Source organism: Tiliqua scincoides, chromosome 8, assembly GCF_035046505.1.
Source record: "Tiliqua scincoides isolate rTilSci1 chromosome 8, rTilSci1.hap2, whole genome shotgun sequence".
NCBI lineage: Eukaryota > Metazoa > Chordata > Lepidosauria > Squamata > Scincidae > Tiliqua > Tiliqua scincoides.
Window position 1 is genome coordinate 9,166,490 of NC_089828.1, and position 20,020 is coordinate 9,186,509.

General features: G+C 56.0%; 2 protein-coding genes and 1 pseudogene across 2 annotated transcripts in view; 1 reads left to right on the forward strand and 2 right to left on the reverse strand.

Annotated features, from left to right (window-relative positions):
- Nucleotides 1–3,190: 3,190 nt before the first annotated feature.
- Nucleotides 3,191–10,261, reverse strand: CTSH (cathepsin H). The gene is made up of 12 exons (XM_066636279.1): nt 10,097–10,261; nt 8,794–8,825; nt 7,764–7,872; nt 7,499–7,569; nt 6,452–6,556; nt 6,114–6,200; nt 5,878–5,933; nt 5,632–5,713; nt 5,479–5,547; nt 4,991–5,097; nt 4,290–4,415; nt 3,191–3,790 (listed from the first exon to the last, which is right to left on the reverse strand). The coding sequence occupies exons 1-12, from the start codon at nt 10,173–10,175 to the stop codon at nt 3,715–3,717; spliced, it is 999 nt and encodes a 332-aa protein (XP_066492376.1). The 5' UTR covers nt 10,176–10,261; the 3' UTR covers nt 3,191–3,714.
- Nucleotides 10,262–12,056: 1,795 nt separating this feature from the next.
- The window catches only part of RASGRF1 (Ras protein specific guanine nucleotide releasing factor 1), a 55,686-nt gene continuing 47,722 nt past the window's right edge, over nt 12,057–20,020 (reverse strand). Inside the window, exons 20-27 of the mRNA XM_066636004.1 lie at nt 19,776–19,836; nt 18,624–18,727; nt 17,665–17,749; nt 16,548–16,745; nt 14,016–14,095; nt 12,834–12,951; nt 12,577–12,645; nt 12,057–12,149 (exon numbers count right to left, since the gene is read on the reverse strand). Of these exons, the coding sequence (XP_066492101.1) occupies nt 12,057–12,149; nt 12,577–12,645; nt 12,834–12,951; nt 14,016–14,095; nt 16,548–16,745; nt 17,665–17,749; nt 18,624–18,727; nt 19,776–19,836 (808 nt within the window). The remainder of the gene's footprint in view (nt 12,150–12,576; nt 12,646–12,833; nt 12,952–14,015; nt 14,096–16,547; nt 16,746–17,664; nt 17,750–18,623; nt 18,728–19,775; nt 19,837–20,020) is intronic.
- Nucleotides 13,126–13,242, forward strand: LOC136659751 (5S ribosomal RNA; annotated as a pseudogene).

A 20,020-nucleotide genomic window follows, 5' to 3' on the forward strand; every position in this document is an offset into this window, starting at 1 on the left:
CCCCCAGTCTCCAATGAACCTCTGGCCCTCCAGAGATTTGTTGGAGCCCACACTGGCCCAACACAACTGCTCTCAGCTTGAGGTTGACTGTTCGACCGCTCACATGAGCTGTGGGATGAGGGCTCCCTCCACTGCTTGCTGTTTTACATCTGTGATGCAGTAGCGGCAGCAAAGGAAAGGCCAGTCTTGCTTTGTGCAAGGCCTTTTATAGGCCTTGAGCTATTGCAAGACCTTTATTCATTCATATAAGTTCATCTTTAATATATTCATTTATGTAAACTTACGTAAATTTATTCAAATTTTAGATGTAAATTCATTCTTTTTTCCCCTGGCCCCCGACACAGTGTCAGAGAGACGATGGGGTCTACCTGCCAAAAACTTTGGAAACCCCTGGTCTGTGTTTTGAGATTCTATCTTTGATGAGACATTCCACCATCTTACCTGGTATAGATGTTAGGCTGACCGGCCTATAGTTTCCCAGGTCCCCCCTCTTTCCCTTTTAAAGATAGGTGTGACATTTGCTATCCTCCAGTCTTCTGGCACCGTGGCCGTTTTGAGGGACAAGTTGCATATTTTGGTCAAGGAATATTCTCTTTGCCTGTCCTAATGGCGTAGCTGGAGGGGGCAGAGCACTCAGGCTGGCGATGGGGCGCCCTCAGAAAAGGCCCTGTGCCAGGAGGTGCTGCAGGGCAGGGCCTTCTGCTGGAAGTGCCTGCCTGTCCCTCTGGGAAGCCCTCACAGGGGCTGCAGGCAGTCGGCCTCTGGGTCTCGCTGCTCTGCTCTGCTCCGCCTCCTCAGTTGCTGAGCAGCAAGACCTGCCCTGAAGCCTGCTCAGAGGGCACCAGTCTGCAGAGGAAACCAGGCTCAAAAGGCCTGAATTCCGTCCCGAGACTCTCAGGCACACCCAGAAGCCCTATTTGCCCTGCAGTCAGGGACTGAGATCCCCCCCTCAAGCAAAGTGGGATTCTAAGTTCAAACCCCCCCCCCCATATCTCAAGAGGCAGATTCACAGAGCCCTTCCGCTGGCACGGACTTCCTCTAGAGCAGTGTTTCTCAAACTGTGGGTCAGGACCCACTAGGTGGGTCACAAGACAATTTCAGGTGGGTCCCCATTCATTTCAATATTTTATTTTTTATATATTAGAACAGGGGTATCCACACCCCAGCCTGGGGGCCAGCTGCGGCCCGCAGCCAGTCTCTTTCTGGCCTGCAGCCAACCTCTTGTCTCCTGAAAGCCTCTGGCCCACTCAGCTGAACATGACCTGAACTGTGCTCTGATTGTGTCTGGAGGGTGTTCTGAGGGCCAGAGAGGTGGAATGCATGAGCCCATTCAGTCATTTATTCACTTATCTAAGTTTCATCTCTTATTTATTTATTTAAATTGTATATTTAAATTTTTTTCCGGCCCTCCACACCATGCCAATGTGTGATGCAGCCCTCTGGCCAAAAAGTTTGGAGACCCCTGTATTAGATGATGCTATCATGATATGACTGCATTTGGAGAAATGATACAGACCTGTACTTTTAACAAGCTACTCTGTATGCTCTTTTAACAATGATAGTAAAGGAAACTTACTTCTGGGTAAGTGTGGGTAGGATTGCAGCCTAGGATAGTTAAAAATTTTCCTGCTTGATGATGTCACTTCCGGTCAAGACATCACTTCTGGTGGGCCCCAACAGATTCTCATTCTGTCCCTGTGCTCAATGTGTGAGAACCACTGCTCTAGAGCCATCCGCCTTGGAAGAAGAAACAGTAGGGAGGATGAAATAGCACAGCCATGCCAGGGAGTCCAAGAGGGATGTTTTCTCCCTGAATTGTGATCTTGCATCAAAAGCCTGCTGAGCTGGCACTTTCCTGCTCAGTGACAGGGCTGGTTTCCTCCTCCAGGGCTGACTGCAAACATGCCAGAAGAGTCTGAGGTATCTTGAAGCTGCAGACCTCATCACAAGGTGGGGATTGAGGGGGTGAAGGATTCTGGGTCCTAATCAAGAGATCATAAGACTGGACACCTGGACCCATTTCCTATATTCCAAGAGGAAGATTCAGTAGGTTGCAGCATCCATTTGGGGACTGGCTGGCTGAGGTGTAGGAACTATGTACAGTTTTGGGGAAGAGGAGTGCTTGTCACCACAGGGTGCGGAATGAGGTGGAAGTCCCTTGGGGAGGGCAGCATAGGAGGGAAGGAGCCAGGGTGGCTTAGTAGAGAGACACACCCTCCAACTCAGGATAGGAGAGGGGAAAGGCCCAGGTTAGGAGGATAGAGCAAGCCTGGTATTCCTTACACACTCTGCCACCCTCTCAGGACCACTGACCTCTCCCAGAGAAGCCCCCCCAGAAGTTTTGCACTCAGGACGGTGGTCTCATCACAAAAGCACAAAACTGCCCAAACCCGCCATTGTGCTAAAGCAGAGGAAGATCTGGTGTGGTACCATTTGCACATGTGCAGTGCAGAAGCAGGACCCCTTGGAAGTGCAGCCCAGCCCCCACCCCAGAACTGAAGACACAGTCACTTCCAACTCCCTCCCCCCTGCAGCCCAGGCTATTGTGCACATGCTCCTCTGCCCCACCCTCAGCAGAGAGTTTTTGCAGCCACTGAGTTGCTTGAGTAGAAAGTCTTTTAATGGTCCCTCCAAAATTAGCACCTGAGCTTCAGTCTTACAAAAATAGTCATCTTGAGTGAAAACAGAACTCAGAATTATGCAGCTCTGCAAAGCACAAGTCCATACAACATCTGGTGCACAGTCCCAGTGAGACCCTTACAAAAACAAAGTTCTTCTGAGTGCCACTCCCTGCCCAGGGCTGGCCCAAGACTCAAGACCTGGCAAACACTGGCCCCCACCCCAGGGGTGTGCCAGCTCTGTATCTTCCCCCTCCTCAGTGGTTCGGGCCTCCTCCCTTCCACCTGTTCCTTTCTGTCCCTCTCTGTCTTTTCCAATCCAGGGAATGAAAGGAGGAAGAGAAGCAGTGGAGGCAAGGGGACAGACAGAGATGGGCACCCCTCCATCTGCTGCCTGAGATAACCACTTCAGTTGGCCTGATGGATGGGCCAGCCCTGCCTTGACCTTCCTATCAACAGGGAGAAGACTTTCCAAAGCTGCAGCCCGCCCACGCACGCACGCACCCACCCACCCTGTTTTGATGGGGCAAGCATGTGGTGTGGGGTAAACTTAAGGATACACAGAGACCAAATTAAAATCCAGCTCACTGTTCGTTGCACCAGCTGTGAACAATTTCTCTGGAGCTGGAACCTGTGAAAACTACATAGTACTTTGCAACAGTTGAACACAATGCAAGCCTCTTGCTGCAGACAAGTCATTTCAGAAAACTTTGTGGCAATTATGTGTGAGAAGTGGTTATTTTAAAAGTCCCAAGCTAGCACTCTGATTGATTGATTTAAAAGCAAGTCATTCAGCTATGAAAAGCCGTTACTTATTCAGATTCCTATAACAAAGCAGTGCAACATTTCACAGAAGAAGCCTGCACCAAAGGAGCTGGGCAGGAACTGGCACAGCACCACTTGTGCCAGGGCTTGCTCCTGTCCTTGGGAGCATGGCAGTGGGAGCAACAGGGGGTGGGGGTAAGTGTATGAGATGCCTCAGCCCAAGTCTCCTCCTTGATCCACCCAAGAACCCCACCCAGGATCACACCCAAGGGCCAAGGAATGCTCTTCGCCTCTCCACTGCTCCCATCCACTGTCTTTGGGCAGCACATCTTTAGACTAGAGGGACTGGGAAAGATGCACAGGCAGCCAGACCACACATGTTCTTTCCACGTTCGATATAGAAATACCTGAAAGGGAAAAGAGAGGGCCTCCATTAGTGGAGACCATTTCAGAGGGCCAAACGCTACAGCCAGGCAGGCCCTGGACCGCTTGGACCTTTTCTATTCTCATGTGGTAAGCCAGGCAGAAAATGTGCCAGATGTACCCAGACCTGTGCTGCAGGGAGAAGCCACGTCTCCAAGGCAGGAGCACCTGGAGAAGACCTGGCCCCCTCCATCCACACAAGGCGAGATGACAGGCAGCTCGCAAGCACCTTCTGGATTCCACAGAGCACCCAGATCACGTGGTGACTTAAGCAAACCTTCACTTTTTTTAGTCTGGTTCATTCCACAAAAAACCAGCTCCAAGAGCCACATCTACGTTTTCTGTGGGTGGAATACGAGATGCAACTCTTAGTTTCAGAGGGATGTCAGGGATGTACCACTCCACTCAGAAAGGCTACTGAATGAGCATCAGAGTCCTCCAAGGAGAAGAGACAAAAGACAGAGAAATCCCCTTGGGCTTTACCCATCCATGCCCCAGGAGGGGCCCCAGGAGTTCTTCACAATCCAGTAGGGCACCCCGTTCTCCTCCCCATAGCCGACAGCTAGGACAGCGTGGTTCACCTTGTCTGGTGTGTCTTGACACTTTGTGCTGTGGATGGAAACAAGCAAAGGATTCTGTGCAGTGTCTCCGACAGTGCATGTCCCTCCCCAGCGGCCCACTGATGGCACTAATATGAGGCCAGCAGGTCAAGTGGGATGATCTCCCTCACCCCGTTTCCTGGGTTTCTTCACTCTTGCACCAGAAGCACCAAGCTTAGTGGTGCAAGACTCCACACAGGCATCCACTGGCCCTGGAAGGTGCCTAACTATCCTCAGGCCCCCAACTGGCATGATCTGCATAATCCCTGCAGCAAGAGGCCTGCCAGCAGCCGGCAAGAGCAGACCTGCCTCAGGCAAGTACCCCAGGCACTCAGCCGCACTCCCTTGCCTGGGGGCTCCTGAGCAAGAGCTACTGCCTGGAAGGCTGTGGCTGAAGGGCAACTGCGGGGAAGACCAAGCACAAGGCACCAGGAACTGACCTAATTTCTGTCACTTCTGCAGCCTTCATGCTGTTTATTAGGAGGGGCTTCTGGAAGCCTCCTCAGCAGCCTCTGGGGGCTCTAAAGTATTTCCAGTATAGAAACAAATGGTGCCCCCACCCCTGCTTAACTTCAAAATATTCACCTGGAATAAACTCCCTGTTTGTAGAACATGAAGTCCCCCACCACTTCGAAGGCGAAACTCACTGGGTTGAAGCGTCCCACCGCTTCCACCAGGCCCTGCTCATCGTACTGTAAGGAAACAACCCCAGGTGTCAGTGCGCGTGGCTGGGCGAGGGCCGGGGCTGGGCGAGGGCCAGGTGCTTCAGGCTGTAGTCCAGAGATATGGGAGCCTGGCAGGGAAGCAGGCCTTGGCTCTGAGCACAGTGGCCAAGTCAGTCCCAATGGTCCTCTGCAGGAAGTGGCAGGGGGAGAGCAGCGTGCACAGAACAAGCAGGAGCCTGCCCTTTCAAGGCCCCAACTGGAGGAATGACAGTGGGAGAGACTTGACTGGAGGGAAAAGGAGCCAGGAGCAACAGAGCAAGTAGACCATGAAGCCCAGGCAAGGGAGAACTGCCAATTGCTCAGCCTGGACAGGGAAGAAGCACCCTGCACAAAGAGGGAGGCACTCACCAGTGTGATGTTGACAACGTCTTTGACAAAGGCAATGGCCTTCTGAGGCTGGAAGTGGCAAGTACCATTCTGTGCACAACACAAGGAAACCTCCCTTAGAGTCCACTCTGCGGCAGGGATAGCCAACCCACCTCATGTGGCAAGGGGCAATACCTTGGCACGGTAAGGGTAGCTGTCCTCACCCATGAGCCCTCTGTTATACAAGATGTACTCAAAAGCCTGGCTGGGGAGGCCTCTGGAGAGAAAAACAGCACATGTGCATCCAAGTCACATGCTGGCCAGAGCGGGGGAGAAGCAGTGGGTCAGGTGCCGAGTTGGGATGCAGCACTGGCATGGAGAGCCAGCCCAGGAGAGGAACCTGGGGGGTGGCTCACTTCCATACAAGCCAGTAGCACTCACCCACTACATCCGTGGTTGTTGAAGTCCTGAGCACAGTCGACCAGCTGCTGTTCAGCCTGGGGGGGGGGGGGAAGAAAGAGATCTGAGTAGTTGACTGCCTTTTCCCCAACACACAAGCTCACAAAAAGTGGAGCATGCTTAGGAACTGTCATTCTCACCCCGCACCAGAGAAGGTGCCTCAGGAATACCACAGAATCAGTGAAATCTGAAATGCAGGCATTCAGTGGGAATCTTACCAGGTTCAGGAGCTTTCCTGTTTGAATGGCAATGGCAGACTCCAAGCACCCCGTGGTGGAGAAAGTCCAGCAGCTCCCACAAGGGCCCTTGTTGGGGGGGGGGGGGGAAGAGAAGGAACATGAGAGAGGGAGAAGCTCTTTGTGGACACCTAGAAAAGACAGGAAGAGCCCCATCCCTCTCTGCAAGATGCCCAAGGAAGCAGCCAGCAGGCGCCATCACTGCACAGCAGCCATGCTAGAGGCTCACCCGTTTTAAACCTAGGGAGTCCCAAAGAAAAGTCTTTTCGCATTTGCTCTTTTGCACCGAGCCCAAGGTGACCACGGGACTCATGCCTTACCTGGTTTTTCACAGGCGTCACATAGTTGCCTTTCTTCCGCCAGTCAATGGTGCTGGGAGACAGCCCAGCCCCACTCACAAAGTTGCCCTTTGTGGCCGAGCAGTTCTGCAAGCAGAAACAGAAGTTCCTCCAGGAGCAGGCAGGCAAGCGCCCTCCCGCCCAGACAGACAGGGAGGTCCAAGTGGCAGTGCCAGCACTGGACTGGTCTGGCTGGTGAGGAGACCAGGGCTGCCACAGTTGAGCAGGAGAGAGGGGAGTCCCTAGTTCAGTCCCACTGAGGCCAGCAACTCACCAGCTCCTCTGGAGAATATGAATACTGGCTGGCGCCACGGGGCTGGGGAAAGTTCCAGGGCTGCCAAGGCAGCAAGTCAAGAGGGAGGAGAGCAATTCCACACTGCAGATGATGTGTGACCTGGGCACCCAGGCACTGCGTGTGCAGGAAATTCCCAGCATGCAAGCACTCTGTGCACCAGCAAAGCCATCCAAAATGCCTTGCAGGGACGTTCTTTGCCCATCCCGCAGTCCCTTCAGGCCAAGGTCACGTATGGGCAGCACCTCGAAGAGTACGGAAAGGTACCATCCCCAGAACCCCAAGAGCTATGGAGTTGCAGGAGCAGCAGTGGGCAGGCCGCAGGCTTTCCTCAGTGCTTGAACTACTGGTCATGGTCAGAGGAAAGAGTGAGACTTCCTGGCCCCATCTCACCCCCACTTTGCTGTGGGGAAGGATAAACCATCACTCAGCTGTATGACGTTCCAAGAACCTGGTGTTAGGGAGTGGGCAAGGCTAGGGGGTGGGCAAGGCAGGTGGGGAGTCAGGAGGAGCCAGCTCTGTCAGGATCCCTTCCCAACCTGCCCTCCTCTCACCACTCTGTTTGGAGAGCACATCTCCACCTCTGCCCGGTTCCCACTCAGCCTCATTTTCCGAAGCAAAGACGACCCAGCAATTCAGATCTCATCTGTGCAGGACAGAATCTGGCCCATCCCCCAGTCATGTTCAGGTTGGGGGGACATCTGGCCAGGATGCCATATGGAGATCAGCTCAGTTACCTGGGGCTCCTGCCAGAGATATTTCTTTTGAAACTCAGCAAATGTCATGTCTGCAAACTGGTTCAAGCCCACTGAAAAAAAGGAGTGGGGTCAAGGATAGCAAATACACTGCAAGGCCAACATTTTAAGAGATGTTTAGACTGCAATCCTATACACTCTCTGGAAAGTAAGCCCCACTGAGCACAGTGGGACTTTCTGAGCAGCCACGGACTGGCTTGTGCTATCAGAAGGCCATGCTACTTTGTGGAAGGAGCAGAATTCTTACACTGGAAGGTGTGGTTGCCTGCATTGTGCCTGTCGATCCTTCGCTTGTTTTCCATGAAGACCTGAAGGCGCTGCCAGTACTCCTCCTCCGAGCCATACTGCCTGTTGTTCTGCAAAGCAGAGGAAGAGGCTGCAGCTGCAAAGTGCAGAAGTGAAAGTGCACTGGGTGGCTCGAGAACAGGATGCCCCCCTCCCATGCTGCCTTTCTGCAGAAGTCAGTGCGCTGGCCACACCTGTCTGGCTTCTCAGAGCCTCCTGATCGGAACATCCATTTCCATCTTGCCCTGGAGAGTGGGGGAAGAGCCAATACACAAGGCAAGTCTCCAAAGACCAAGAGGCTATACTGTATCCTTGCTCCTTGCTCACTCTGGTGACTTGCTGCAGGACCTCTTGGGATGTGATGCATTCACAAGCCTCTTCCAGGTGTGCTTTGGCAGGCAGTGGGGACAGAGAGTGCTGGAAAGGCCCCACCCTCCTGTGCAGCAGGCTTTGAGAGTTTTAAGTGGCTTCTTGCTGCTCTCTCCACTACCACTCAGCGAGGCCTCTGACTGGCACACACCATGCAAAGGCCCCATCTCTGCCAGCAGCCTCTTCCTGATGAGGCTGCAGTGCTGTAGCCTTCCCAAGGATCAGAGTCCGCTGATCACACCTAACTCAGTAACCAGCCTGTCCTACAGAGAAGGAAGGAGGCTCTTGCCTTCATCCACAGCTGCCTGCCTCTGGTCATGCAAGCTCCACACAGCAGAAATACATGAAGCAGACATGGGGCCCCTTTGGAAGCAGGCCCTCCCCATCCCAGCAGTGGCTGTTGCTGAGGAAAGGGAGGGCACCAGCAAGGGAGCGCAAGGCCTCTCCCTACTGTCTCCTCCAAGAGCTCCGACCCTCTTGCAGGCCCACCAGGGAAGTCCCTCTGAATTCAGCAGAGGCTGAGGAGGAGCTGGGGACTTCCAGACTGGGGAAGTGAGAGTTTCACAAATTGTGGGCTGCCCAAAGGGAAGTGGCCTTTCGAAGTGAGCAGCAGGGCTTTTTACCTGAGACATCCATGTCTTAAAAAGCAACTCATCTGGAGGAGGGAGACAAACAAAAGACAGACTATGAGATTTAGAGCAACTATTCTGTGCAATACCAGAGTTTCAGTTCTCCCCCCCCCCCCCGGGGTTTGGCCAGTTCACACACTGGGGAAGGCGGGGGGGGGGGAGGGATTTTATTCCAGTCATGCAGACTTTTCATGAGTGCCCCTTTCTGACAGAGTATTCATTGGGCAAAATCCTTGCACTCAGCGGTCTAACTCAGCACTGAGCACCTCTGCATCGTTTAAATCAGGGGACCAGTTTCAAGACTGTTGGGGGGGGGGTTGCATTCTCAGTACTGGCACGTCTTTATTTAAAATATTTGTACCCCCTCCCCCTCCTGCAAGGAAGCTCACAATATGTTCACTTATGTAGGGAGCTGCAGCCCAAGTGGAGGCTTATAGAAAAAATAAAGCGAAACCTACGACCCCCCCCCCCCAGTCCTCTAGCTGCAGCCTCCCTTCGCTCCTCCAGTGTCCACCCCTGGAGATCTTTTCTGGCGGGGGGAGATCAGCTCCCGCGGCTGCTCCGTTCTCTGGCCAGCCGGGGTGCGGTCGGATCCTGCGAGGAGACCCTGGGCTGCCACCACGCGGTTCCCTGGATGTGCTCAGTCCGTGCCGCGGAGCTCCTGGCCGGGAGGCGGGCGCAGCGTGGCAGCCGCTCGTGCGCCAAGGGCTGCGGAGCCTAGAAGGGCGACTGCCGCTCCCCCGCCCCGCTTGCAGCCTGCGTTAGAGCGCAGCCCGCGTACGTCTACTCAGAAGTAAGCCCATTAAAGTCAATGGGCCTTACTCCCAGAAAAGTGTTGATAGGATTGTAGCCTCGACCCCTGCAGCCAGCCGCCCTTTCCGACGGGGCGGCATTTCCCACGGAGGTCCGAGGAGGGGGCGCTGCTCGGGCACTCCACATCCCCGGCCGTGTACGGGAAAGAACCCCGCCGCGGAGCGCCCCGGGCGGCCGGGGCGGCCCTGCGCAGCCTCCACGGGGGCGGGGCTGCGGGGACAGCCGAGCTAGGACGCGGCTCCTCGCAGCTCCGCGTACCGGCCCCCCGTCTGCAGGCAGCAGCTGGCCCCGCAGGCGGCTGGAAGGACTCTGCCCCGGGCGGCCATGGCGGGGACGGCGCTGCCCCTACGGGGAAGCGGCGCCGGAGGTGGGAGCCCGCGGGATCAGGGCACCCGGAGGGCGGCAGCACCCAGCAGGGCCCCACCCCCGAGAGGCAGGCAGGCAGGCAGGCAGGGCCCGCAGCCCCTCCGCGCGCGGCACCCACCTCGGGCGCCGCCCAGGCACAGCCCCGGCGCGGAGCAGATCCCCAGCAGCAGCAGCAGCAGCGGCGGCGGCGCCCGCATCCTGCCCGACTCCTGCGAGTGAGAGGACGGGGTCGGGCCAGGGCAGCCTGGAGGCCTCGCCCCTGCTGGGAGGCGGTCAGGCCCGGCCTGTGCGCCCGCGCCCCGCCCCTGCTCCGGGCGGGCTCTGCGGAGGCCGGCTGGGTTGGCTTTGCGCTTCTCCGGCGCGCCGAGCGGGGCAGAGGCGCACGTGGGGAGCCGCAGCCAGGCGCCGCCCGGCTTCCCTTGACGCGGGGGCGCCCACAGGCGCGTCTCCGGGCTGTTGCCCGAATGGCGGGCGCGCTTGGACGAGCAGAGGCGCAGAGGGTGCGGAAGCCCAGCCTGCCGTCAAGGCTCTGAGCGAGCGGCTCAGCCTCGCTAGATCAGGCCACAGGCCCATCTAGGCCAGCTTCCTGTATCTCACAGCCGCCCACCAAACGCCCCAGGGAGCTCACCAGATAACAAGAGACCTCATCCTGGTGCCCTCCCTTGCATCTGACATATGGGAGGCAGCCCCTGCCTGCCCGCAGCCCGGGCGTCCCCTCCTCCGCACTCAGCCTCTTGACGCGCCAGTCCCCTGCTCAGCACTTCTGCTGGTGGGACTGCAAGAGGCCCCCTTGCCCAGCCTGTGCCATCCAGACCCGTCCAGACTTCTGCGTGGGGCACAGGCCAGAGACGCTGCGTGGCCCTGAGACGGAAGAGCTTTATTCGCAAGAGTCGCGGGAAACATCAATTTGTACAAAACTGGGTGTGCCTCTTCCCCGCCGGAGGCGCCCCCCAGTCCTCGCGCTCTTCCAGGCGCCGCACCTTCGGGGCTGGGCAGTGTCAAAATACACGCGCTATTCACAGAAGCAGCACTGGCCACACCGCCATCTTCCTGCTCAGTGCCTGGCAGGCCGGTTACAGTCCCTGAAGGAAACACACGGTCGGAGCCCCCCCCAAGTATACGTCACATTACAAAGTGTCACTAGGTCTACAGACAGAGCAGAGATCGACAAGTCTCCCTGGGAGGGGGCGAGATGGAGGCAGGGGCCAAGTAGTGGTCCCCTTCCCCTCAGGCTAGCCCAAGGCAGAGTGTTCGGCTGGCCTCCCCCCTCACGGTCCCATCTCACCCCACGCATGGGGCCCCTGGCCTGGCACCCCCGGCACCAGCGACTTGTCTAGACGGCCCCTTAGCTGAGAAGAACAGCGGTCACTGCCCCTGGAGCACCTGGCCTGTTGCCCTCAAGGCCGCCTCTGTGCCTCCTGCTTCTCATGGACTGCTGCGCTCCTGGAGGGACTGCTTCCATGCACAGGCTGTGGGGCAGAGTCTCTGGGCAGTTGAGCACTGACTCCCTGTGGCAAGACTCCCCCTGCAGGCACCCTGCAGGTGTGCTAGGGGAGCATGACGGGTGTTTCTGCCACCTCCAAACTTGCTTTTCCTTTTCAACCAGTGGTGTTGGGGTCAAGCGGCAGCAGACCACAGCGGCCTGGCGCGGAGCACTGGTCTGGGTGTGTGTTTGCCAGAGCTGGCCAGGCTGCAGAGCCCAAGAAGAGCCATCACTGCTCCTCAGGTGTGAGGTGGGGGGGGCGCTCTCCATGCGACTTCACACCACCAGGGCTCATGAGGTCTCCTCCTGCCATCCCGTCCATCCCACCCTCCTCCCGGCAAAGAACAACAAAGAGAAAACAGCTTCATAGAGACCAGGACTGCGTCGGCAGCCAGCGGGGCCCATGCCAGGCTGACTCCTGGGGTGATGCACGGACTGCGTGGGAAGGACAAGAAGGGGGTGGGCGTAGGGGCGGTTTCTTGAAGAAGCACAGACTAGGAAGTCAGCCAGATTCCCAGAAAAACAGAGAGCTGCTATGTACAGTATGGGGTCAAGGTCTACAGGGGAAGGGTCCAGAGGCGGCTTCAGTGATGGCTCAAGTGGGCAGCTTTGGTTCCATCTGGAGGGATGCATTGTACAGATCCTCCTCATCCATCACGGAGGACTGGTCAAGAAGGTAGCGAGTGACCTGGAAGAGAAGCACAGGTGGCAGAGAAACTGCTGGCAGCCTTCCCCCCCTCCCGAGTTCAGGCACTTCCTGCTGAGGACCACTGAGCTATCCAGCCACAGGTGGTCTGCTCTGGGTGGCAGCAGTGGTGCAGAGTCTGTCCCACCATCTGCTATGTGAGGCTACAGAGCTAGAGGTGCTGTTGGGGGTGGAGCCTGGGCCTTCCAGCTGGCAAGACAGCTATCCTGCCTCCTGCCTGTGCCCTCACTGGTTCAAGAGCACATGTGCGCAAGGGTGGGACTTCTGCCACCTGAAGTGTTCTCCTTTGTGGCTCTGCTGAGGTTCTCATCTAGCTCCCTCCAGTCCTGTGACCTGCCTCTGGAGGATGTCAGACCAGTGCCCTTTGGCCCAGTCCAGTGGAGCAGAGTCCGGCAGCGAGGAGGCTCACCTTGGCCTGGTGCTCTATTTTGTAGGCAGTTTGCTGGAACTGTCGGATCTCTCGGATGATGTGGGAGATCTGTGGGGAGAGGCGAGAAAGCAGTGCTTGTATCCTGGAGACCCCTTCAGGAAGGGAAGGGCCAGGCGTTTGGCATCCTGGCGCCTGTATCAGGCTGGTTGGCAGCTGTTGAGGCTCGCCAGTTGCCCCTTGCAGGTGGTCCATTCATGATGCCCACAAGGGGGCCCTGCTGGGAATAGAGAACTCACCATCCGCATTTTGGAGAAGTTGACGAGTCCATCCTCCGTGTAATTTGGGGTGCCCTCCTCAATGAACGCCAGGTCTGTGAGATACATCCCAAGGTAAGGGACACAGGGGGGGTCGCAGCTGACAGGAGGAACAGAGGAAAAATCCATCACGGGTTACAAGCCATGATGTGTAATGTGCAACCTCCTGATTTTAGAAGTGGGCTGCATCAGAATGCCAGATGCAGGGGAGGGCACCAGGATGCAGGTCTCTTGCTGTCTCCTGTGCTCCCTGAGGCATTTGGTGGGCTGCTGTGATAGCAACTGTTACCCTGCACATGCCCGATCTTGTCTGATCTTGGAAGCTAAGCAGGGTCAAGCCTGGTTAGTACTTAGATGGGAGACCGCCTAGGAATACCGGGTGCTGTAAGCTTATACCATAGTCTTTTGAGACTGAAGGTTGCCAATCATTGTGAGATGCAGGAAGCTGGACTAGATGGGCCTGTGGCCAGATCCAGCGGGGCTGTTCTTATTATTATTAACAGTATTTATATACTGCTTTTCAACAAAAAGTTCAGAAAGCTGTTTACAGAAAAAAATCGAATAACTAATGGCTAATCAAATAACTAATAACATGTTCTTATGTAAGAGGCCCAGTAGAGTTGAATGGAGGGGTGGACTCAGGCCTCCATGCTAGGGTTGAGGTGCTTCCTTTCTGGAAAGGGGAACCCTTCTGGTTCTGGAAAGCTGGCATTACTAGGGCACCTTCGCAAACACTCCCCTCCCCACATGGCAGTGAATGGGCACCATGGAACAAAGCCTCCCCCCCCCTCCTTTGGACCAGTCCCAGCACTTTTCCTTGCAAGCCACTCACAGGCTCAGCCTGCAGCCAGGCAAGGCATTCCCTGGTGTACAGTGTGTTTGCTATTTTGCCTGGGGTGCGAAGCCCTTGGTCCCTTGTCACCCATATTTGGATGGCACTCTGGAGCCACCCAGAGTCTCCCAGTGCAAGGCATGCCCTTCCTTCCTGAAGCACATTTTGGAGCGGTCCAGCTGGCTTTCCTCTTGCTCAGCAGGCAGGTGCAAAGTTCCCTGGGGCTGGAGGAAGGCTGCTAATTAGCTGTGCAGCACTCCTGCCCTGCAGAGCCTGCCTGCCAAGAGCAGCAGTTGCCCTGGAACAGCAGCTGCTGAATGGAAGGCACTTACTTCTTGAGGGCCTCCCTTAGGTTCTTAAACCGACCCTCTGAAGACACCAGCCGCTGCAGCTTGTCAATCAGAGCTTTTGTCTGGAAGGAAGGAGGCAATTTTCCTAATCAGAGGCAGAGAGTCCACAGTGCGGTTATACTGAAGAAGAAGGGGGGGGCACACCTGACTGTGTGTTTGGGGGTGGGGGTGGGGAGAGCCTGCCTTTCACAGCCTAGCAGGCACCTTGGTCAACAGGGCAGGTCTAGCCAGGCCAAAACTGGCTCGAAGTGGCTTGATTCAGGAGGCAAGGGAAGGCAGAATGTGAGCCGCTGTGAGAGCCCAAGCAAGTCTTTTGGGTGGAGGCATCCCAGGGCATGGCAGCTCCAGGCCAGACTACTGGGGGTGGGGGCACTGGCTTGGCCTTGCGTGCAGAATGGCTCTGGCCCAGTCCCCAGCAATCTCTTGGGCAGGGCAAAGGCAAAGCCATGGTCAGGCTCCACAGAAGCTGTCTGGGCACCTGTTGGAGCTGGTCTGGTTGTTCTTGCCAGGACTGAGGATGGGGAGCCATGAGAATGCCCTGGGCCAGGCTGGCACTGCGCAGACCATCACCTTTCAGAAGGCGTTTGACACGGTCCCTCACCAAAGGCTACTGAAAAAACTCCACAGTCGGAATTAGAGGACAGGTCCTCTCATGGATTGAGAACTGGTTGGAGGCCAGGAAGCAGAGAGTGGGTGTCAATGGGCAATTTTCACAATGGAGAGAGGTGAAAAGCGGTGTGCCCCAAGGATCTGTCCTGGGACTGGTGCTTTTCAACCTCTTCATAAATGACCTGGAGACAGGGTTGAGCAGTGAGGTTGCAAAGTTTGTGGATGACACCAAACTTTTCTGAGTGGTGAAGACCAGAAGGGATTGTGAGAAGCTCCAGAAAGATCTCTCCAGACTGGCAGAATGGGCAGATGCGCTTCAATGTCAGTAAGTGTAAACCCGCCAACCATATTAAATATCTATCTGGCCTTTCCTCCAAAGAGCTCAGAAGAGCACACCAGGCTCATTCTTGTGTGCCCTTCTGAGCTCTTTGGAGGATGGGCCAGATGGAGGTTTAAAAATATTTTAAAAGCCTCTAAACACATTTGTAAAACAATCAATGCAGCATCAGCACATAAAACAAAGCCTCTCCCCAAAATGAGATCTGGAGCAGGGCTTCATCAAGGAATTCAGGATCTCTCCAGACTGGCAGAATGGGCAGCAAAATGGCAGATGCGCTTCAATGTCAGTAAGTGTAAAGTCATGCACATTGGGGCAAAAAATCAAAACTTTAGATATAGGCTGATGGGTTCTGAGCTGTCTGTGACAGATCAGGAGAGAGATCTTGGGGTGGTGGTGGACAGGCCGATGAAAGTGTCGACCCAATGTGCGGCGGCAGTGAAGAAGGTCAATTCTAGGCCTGGGATCATTAGGAAGGGTATTGAGAACAAAACGGCTAGTATTATAATGCCGTTGTACAAATCTATGGTAAGGCCACACCTGGAGTATTGTGTCCAGTTCTGGTCGCCGCATCTCAAAAAAACCATAGTGGAAATGGTAAAGGTGCAAAAGAGAGCGACTAAGATGATTACTGGGCTGGGGCACCTTCCTTATGAGAAAAGTCTACGGCGTTTGGGCCTCTTCAGCCTAGAAAAGAGGCACCTGAGGGGGGACATGATTGAGACATACAAAATTATGCAGGGGATGGACAGAATGGATAGGGAGATGCTCTTTACACTCTCACATAATGCCAGAACCAGGGGACATCCACTAAAATTGAGTGTTGGGCGGGTTAGGACAGACAAAAGAAAATATTTCTTTACTCAGCGTGTGGTCGGTCTGTGGAACTCCTTGCCACAGGATGTGGTGATGGCGTCTAGCCTAGACGCCTTTAAAAGGGGATTGGACAAGTTTCTGGAGGAAAAATCCATTATGGGGTACAAGCCATGATGTGTACGCGCAACCTCCTGATTTTAGAAATGGGCTATGTCAGAATGCCAGACGCAAGGGAGCTCACCAGGATGAGGTCTCTTGTTATCTGGTGTGCTCCCTGGGGCATTTGGTGGGCCGCTGTGAGATACAGGAGGCTGGACTGGATGGGCCTATGGCCTGATCCAGTGGGGCTGTTCTTATGTTCTTATGACCCCTCCAGCTACAGATTCTTCTGGGGGCAGCTGAGGAGGGACAGCCCTGAACATCCAGAGCAGTGTGGCGGAGGTCCAGGAAGCTGCACCTCCTGCTTGCTGATGGTTGGCTATGACTCTGCTCCCATGGAGCAGGGTGGGGGAGGGGTCACCTAGCTCCGCTGCCAAGTGGTGGCTCCCCTAGCCATGGTGTACACAGGCAATGACTTCTGGGGCCTTCCGGCTGCACCCCTTTGCCAACTCCTGCAGGTGGTTCACAGTTTCTGCCAGAGGGAAGGGGGCTGCTGTTCCAGGCCATAGCACGTCCTGCCCCCAGCAGTTCCAAAATCACTACCGCACCCTTAGTCCACTCTGGGGTGCTGCCTTAGCCCAGAGCACACACACCTGCTTGGACACCTTCAGCCAGGTCTTCTTCAGGCGGAAGATGGCGCTACGGTTGAAGGCCGAGGTGATCTCCAAGACGGCGTTGTAGTTGTGCAGGCAGCGACAGATGTCAGCCACAGCCACCCACTTCTCAATGGCGCTGGCCCTCACTGCGATGTCCTCGTTGCGGAGGATTTCAGAGGCGATTAGGTTGCTGATCTGGGGGGTGGTGGTGGTGGAAAAGCAACAGGTCAAGGGAGATGCCTCCTTGTCCAGCTTACAGTGATCATTTTGTACCTGGCTGCAACATGAGGGAGGAAGAAGGGGACGAAGGAGGCCTGCATCCTGGGGTCCTGAGGGACAGGGACTCTGGGCTGCCCATGGACCGTTTCCAGCAGGGAAGAGCACAGGGGCCCCTTCCCAGGTAGAGGCCCAAAGACCTGACTGCAGGCAGCCCACAGCCTGAATCCCAAGAATTGCTCTCCATCACCACATCTCCCTCCTAAAGGACCAAAAGGGGCTGTGCGACATGCAGCAGGACGGAAGGAGAACCAGAGAAGAGCTAAGACAACACAGCCCCTTCTCCTCTCTTCAGGTCTCTGGCTATCCCAGGGGTCTCCTCCCAGCCACTTTCTGGGTCTCTGTGGGGAGACGTGCCTTTGGAGCAGTTGCAACATACAAACCCACTCAAGGCTCCAGGGGAGATCTCTGAGCAGCAACGCCATCTGGGCAGGCCTCTCCTGGAAGACCCTTGCAGATGGTGGGCAGGGGAAGCAGCTCTCTCCTGAGTCAGACCAGGAGGGCCCAGCAGCATCTCCCCTAACTACAGCTGCTCTCCAGGGCTTCAGATGGGGAAGGGGCTTTCCCGCTCTCCCTGAAACTGCTGTCAGACACAGAGTCTATTGGAAAGCAAAGTGTCTGCATGACACTGCATGCAAAGCAAGTGTCGAGCTGCGGGCCCTTTCCCAAATAGGAAATACTAAATTCCGGCATAATAATTGAATCTCTGCAAGGTTTGTTCCAAAGGCATCTTAGTGGTGGGACGGGGGGCACGTAACAGTCATTAGCACCTGACTCATGCCCCTTGACAACTGGAAGCTGCCCCCCCCCAGCCTAGGTCTGCGGGGACCAGACTCACATCATTGAAATGCTTGGTGTTCTTCATGATGTATGGAGTCTTCTCATTCTTTTCTACCTTCATCCACCCTTGCCCAAAAAACTCTCTGTAAAGGAGAAGAGTCAGGATCAGGTCAGCCCAGGCCTGCCTGGAGTCACCAGGAAGCCTTCCTGTCCGGCCCTGCACAAGAGAGGCAGGAGGCGCTTCCATGTTAGCCAAGTCTTCTGCCACATGAGGCCTGGGGGACCACCAGGCCAGATATGTTCATTCCCACAGCTACAGGGCATGAAGGGGCTGGGCAGGAGTGAAGAAAACTCTGCATGCTCAGGTGTGCACCTTTCTCTGTGAGAAGCTGCAAGTCAGGGGTGGCAGAGGCAGAGAAGGAGGAGGTGTGTCATATACAGCAGGTCATCAGATAATCATGACATTGACTGCAAATGCCTCCCCACTTCTAGGGTCCTCCACTCCACCCTGCTCAAGAAACACAGTGCCCTGGCTAGAAGGGCTCCCCAGGGAGGTCAGCTTCCCCTCCCATCACAGTCCCTGTTGAGAAGGTGCTGAAAAGCAGGGAGGCTGCTGCTTCCTGAATGTCTCCAGCTGTGCCTGACCCCACTTTTGCTTCCCATTGTCCATGTCAGACACCTGGTTTCCCCTTGAACCAGCTGTTTTCTTGTTTACCAGTGAAGAGGAGCCAGGGGGAGATCAGCTGCCCCCTGCCTCCCCCAGCAGAGCCCCCTTCCCACTGGCTGTTTGCAGTGTCCCTTTTCAGCTTGTGAGTGAGCCCTTTCAGAACAGAGAGCCCACCTATTGCTAGACAGGCTGCCTTCTGAACTCCTGTGTTGAAAAGCAGCAGACACCGATTTTGCAATTAATATGAACAAGGAAAACTTGCCAAATGACTTTGGGTGGAGAGGTGAAGCCGCCAGCAGCAGGCCTGCCTGCAGGGGGAGGAGGGGCTGAGCAGAGGCCTCCTTACTCACTCGTAGGGGATCTTCTTGAAGACCAGGTGATCCAGCAACGTCAGCTGCTCAGCAATCTCCAGAGCAGAGTGGTTTTCAAAGGGTTCTGCCTTGGCTTCCTCGGCCTGGAGAGAGGAAAGGCCATGTGTACCTGCCTGCTGGCCTGCAGGCGCTGCAGCCCGTTCTGCTGCTGGGGAGAGCCTTGGTGGACAGGCGTGTTGTGTGCACCTGAGCCTGGGTCAGGCTGCAGCCCGGCGGCACATGGGGATGGGAGGCTATGAAAGCCAGTAGCACCCCAGTGGGCATCGCCCTGCAGTATTCACTGGGGGGCTCAACTGAGCGCTGCAGGTTGTCGTGCAGCAGCCGAGACTCCACAAGGGGCCGAGCAGGAGAACTTGTGCCTGACTGGCAGCCTTTCTCCCCTTCAGCTGGGGCAGCAATGGCGCCTTTCCTGGAGAGGATCCTGGACAAGGCTCAGACTTGGTGGCTTCCAGGCATTCTTGACAGGGCTGCTGGGAAGCCTCAGCCAGTGCCTGGGCTGCTGTGGGCATCAGAAGAATGCTAGCCCAACTCTGCTCCACTTCTGGGCACCATTCAGATGAAAGGGAGACACGCACCCTGTCAGGGGATAAGTGGGCCATTTTCTCCCTGCCTAGGGAAGAGGGGGCTGGAACTGGCTGGCTGCAGCTCACACAACCTCTGCAGCGTGTGGGACTCAAGAACCAGCAAGCCAGGCAGGGCAGTGGGGCTGGCGGGGCTTGGAGGGCTGGCTTCTCTCTTCCCGCAGTGACTGCGACACCTCAGACGAGTCCCCCGCCAAATTCACAGGGTTGCCAACCTGTCAGGCCAGATGAGCTCCTCATAGCATCTGGCCTTCGCAGGCCTGCACCCCTTGGGCCTCATGCAGCCAAGCAAGCGCCCTGCATTTGCTGCTCCCCTGCTTGCTAGCCTGCTTGCACAGACGGTATCCACAAACCCTCATCCCCTCCGGTGCATCCTGCCCTGTGCAGAACAGCTGCTCTCCCCTTGGCAGGGGCTTCCAGCAGTGGTGCCTGCCTTGGCTTCCTTGGAGCAACAAAAGGGGCTCCAAATGAGGAAAGGGTGGGGGAAGCCCTCATCCAGCCTCTAACTGTGGTTTGCCTGAGGGAGACTGGAAGTGGGGAGGGGCATTACCGTCCGCAGGATCTCTTCCAGTGTGATCTGGTTGTCTCCAGGGTCTTCCTGAGACAAAGTTCTGGGGTATGGAAAAAGACAAGGTGGTCAGCATTGGGGCATGGAGAGGCAAAAGGAAGGCTGAGCAACTGGTGCCCCTGACTGGGAAGGGCAGGTGGGAGGGTTCCTCTGGTCCTGCACAGGGGAGCCCAGCCACAGTGGGGGAGTCCCAGAGGCCCACACTTGGCAGTGTTTGCCTGGGGAGT

Coding starts and splice junctions, on each gene's coding strand:
- CTSH (XM_066636279.1), bottom strand. CDS start 10,175: ATGCGGGCGCCGCCGCCGCTGCTGCTGCTGCTGCTGGGGATCTGCTCC. Junction 8,826..10,096: donor GTGCCTGGGCGGCGCCCGAG/GTGGGTGCCGCG, acceptor TCCCTCCTCCAG/ATGAGTTGCTTTTTAAGACA. Junction 3,791..4,289: donor CCCTCCTGGGGCATGGATGG/GTAAAGCCCAAG, acceptor TTTCCCTTTCAG/GTATTTCTATATCGAACGTG.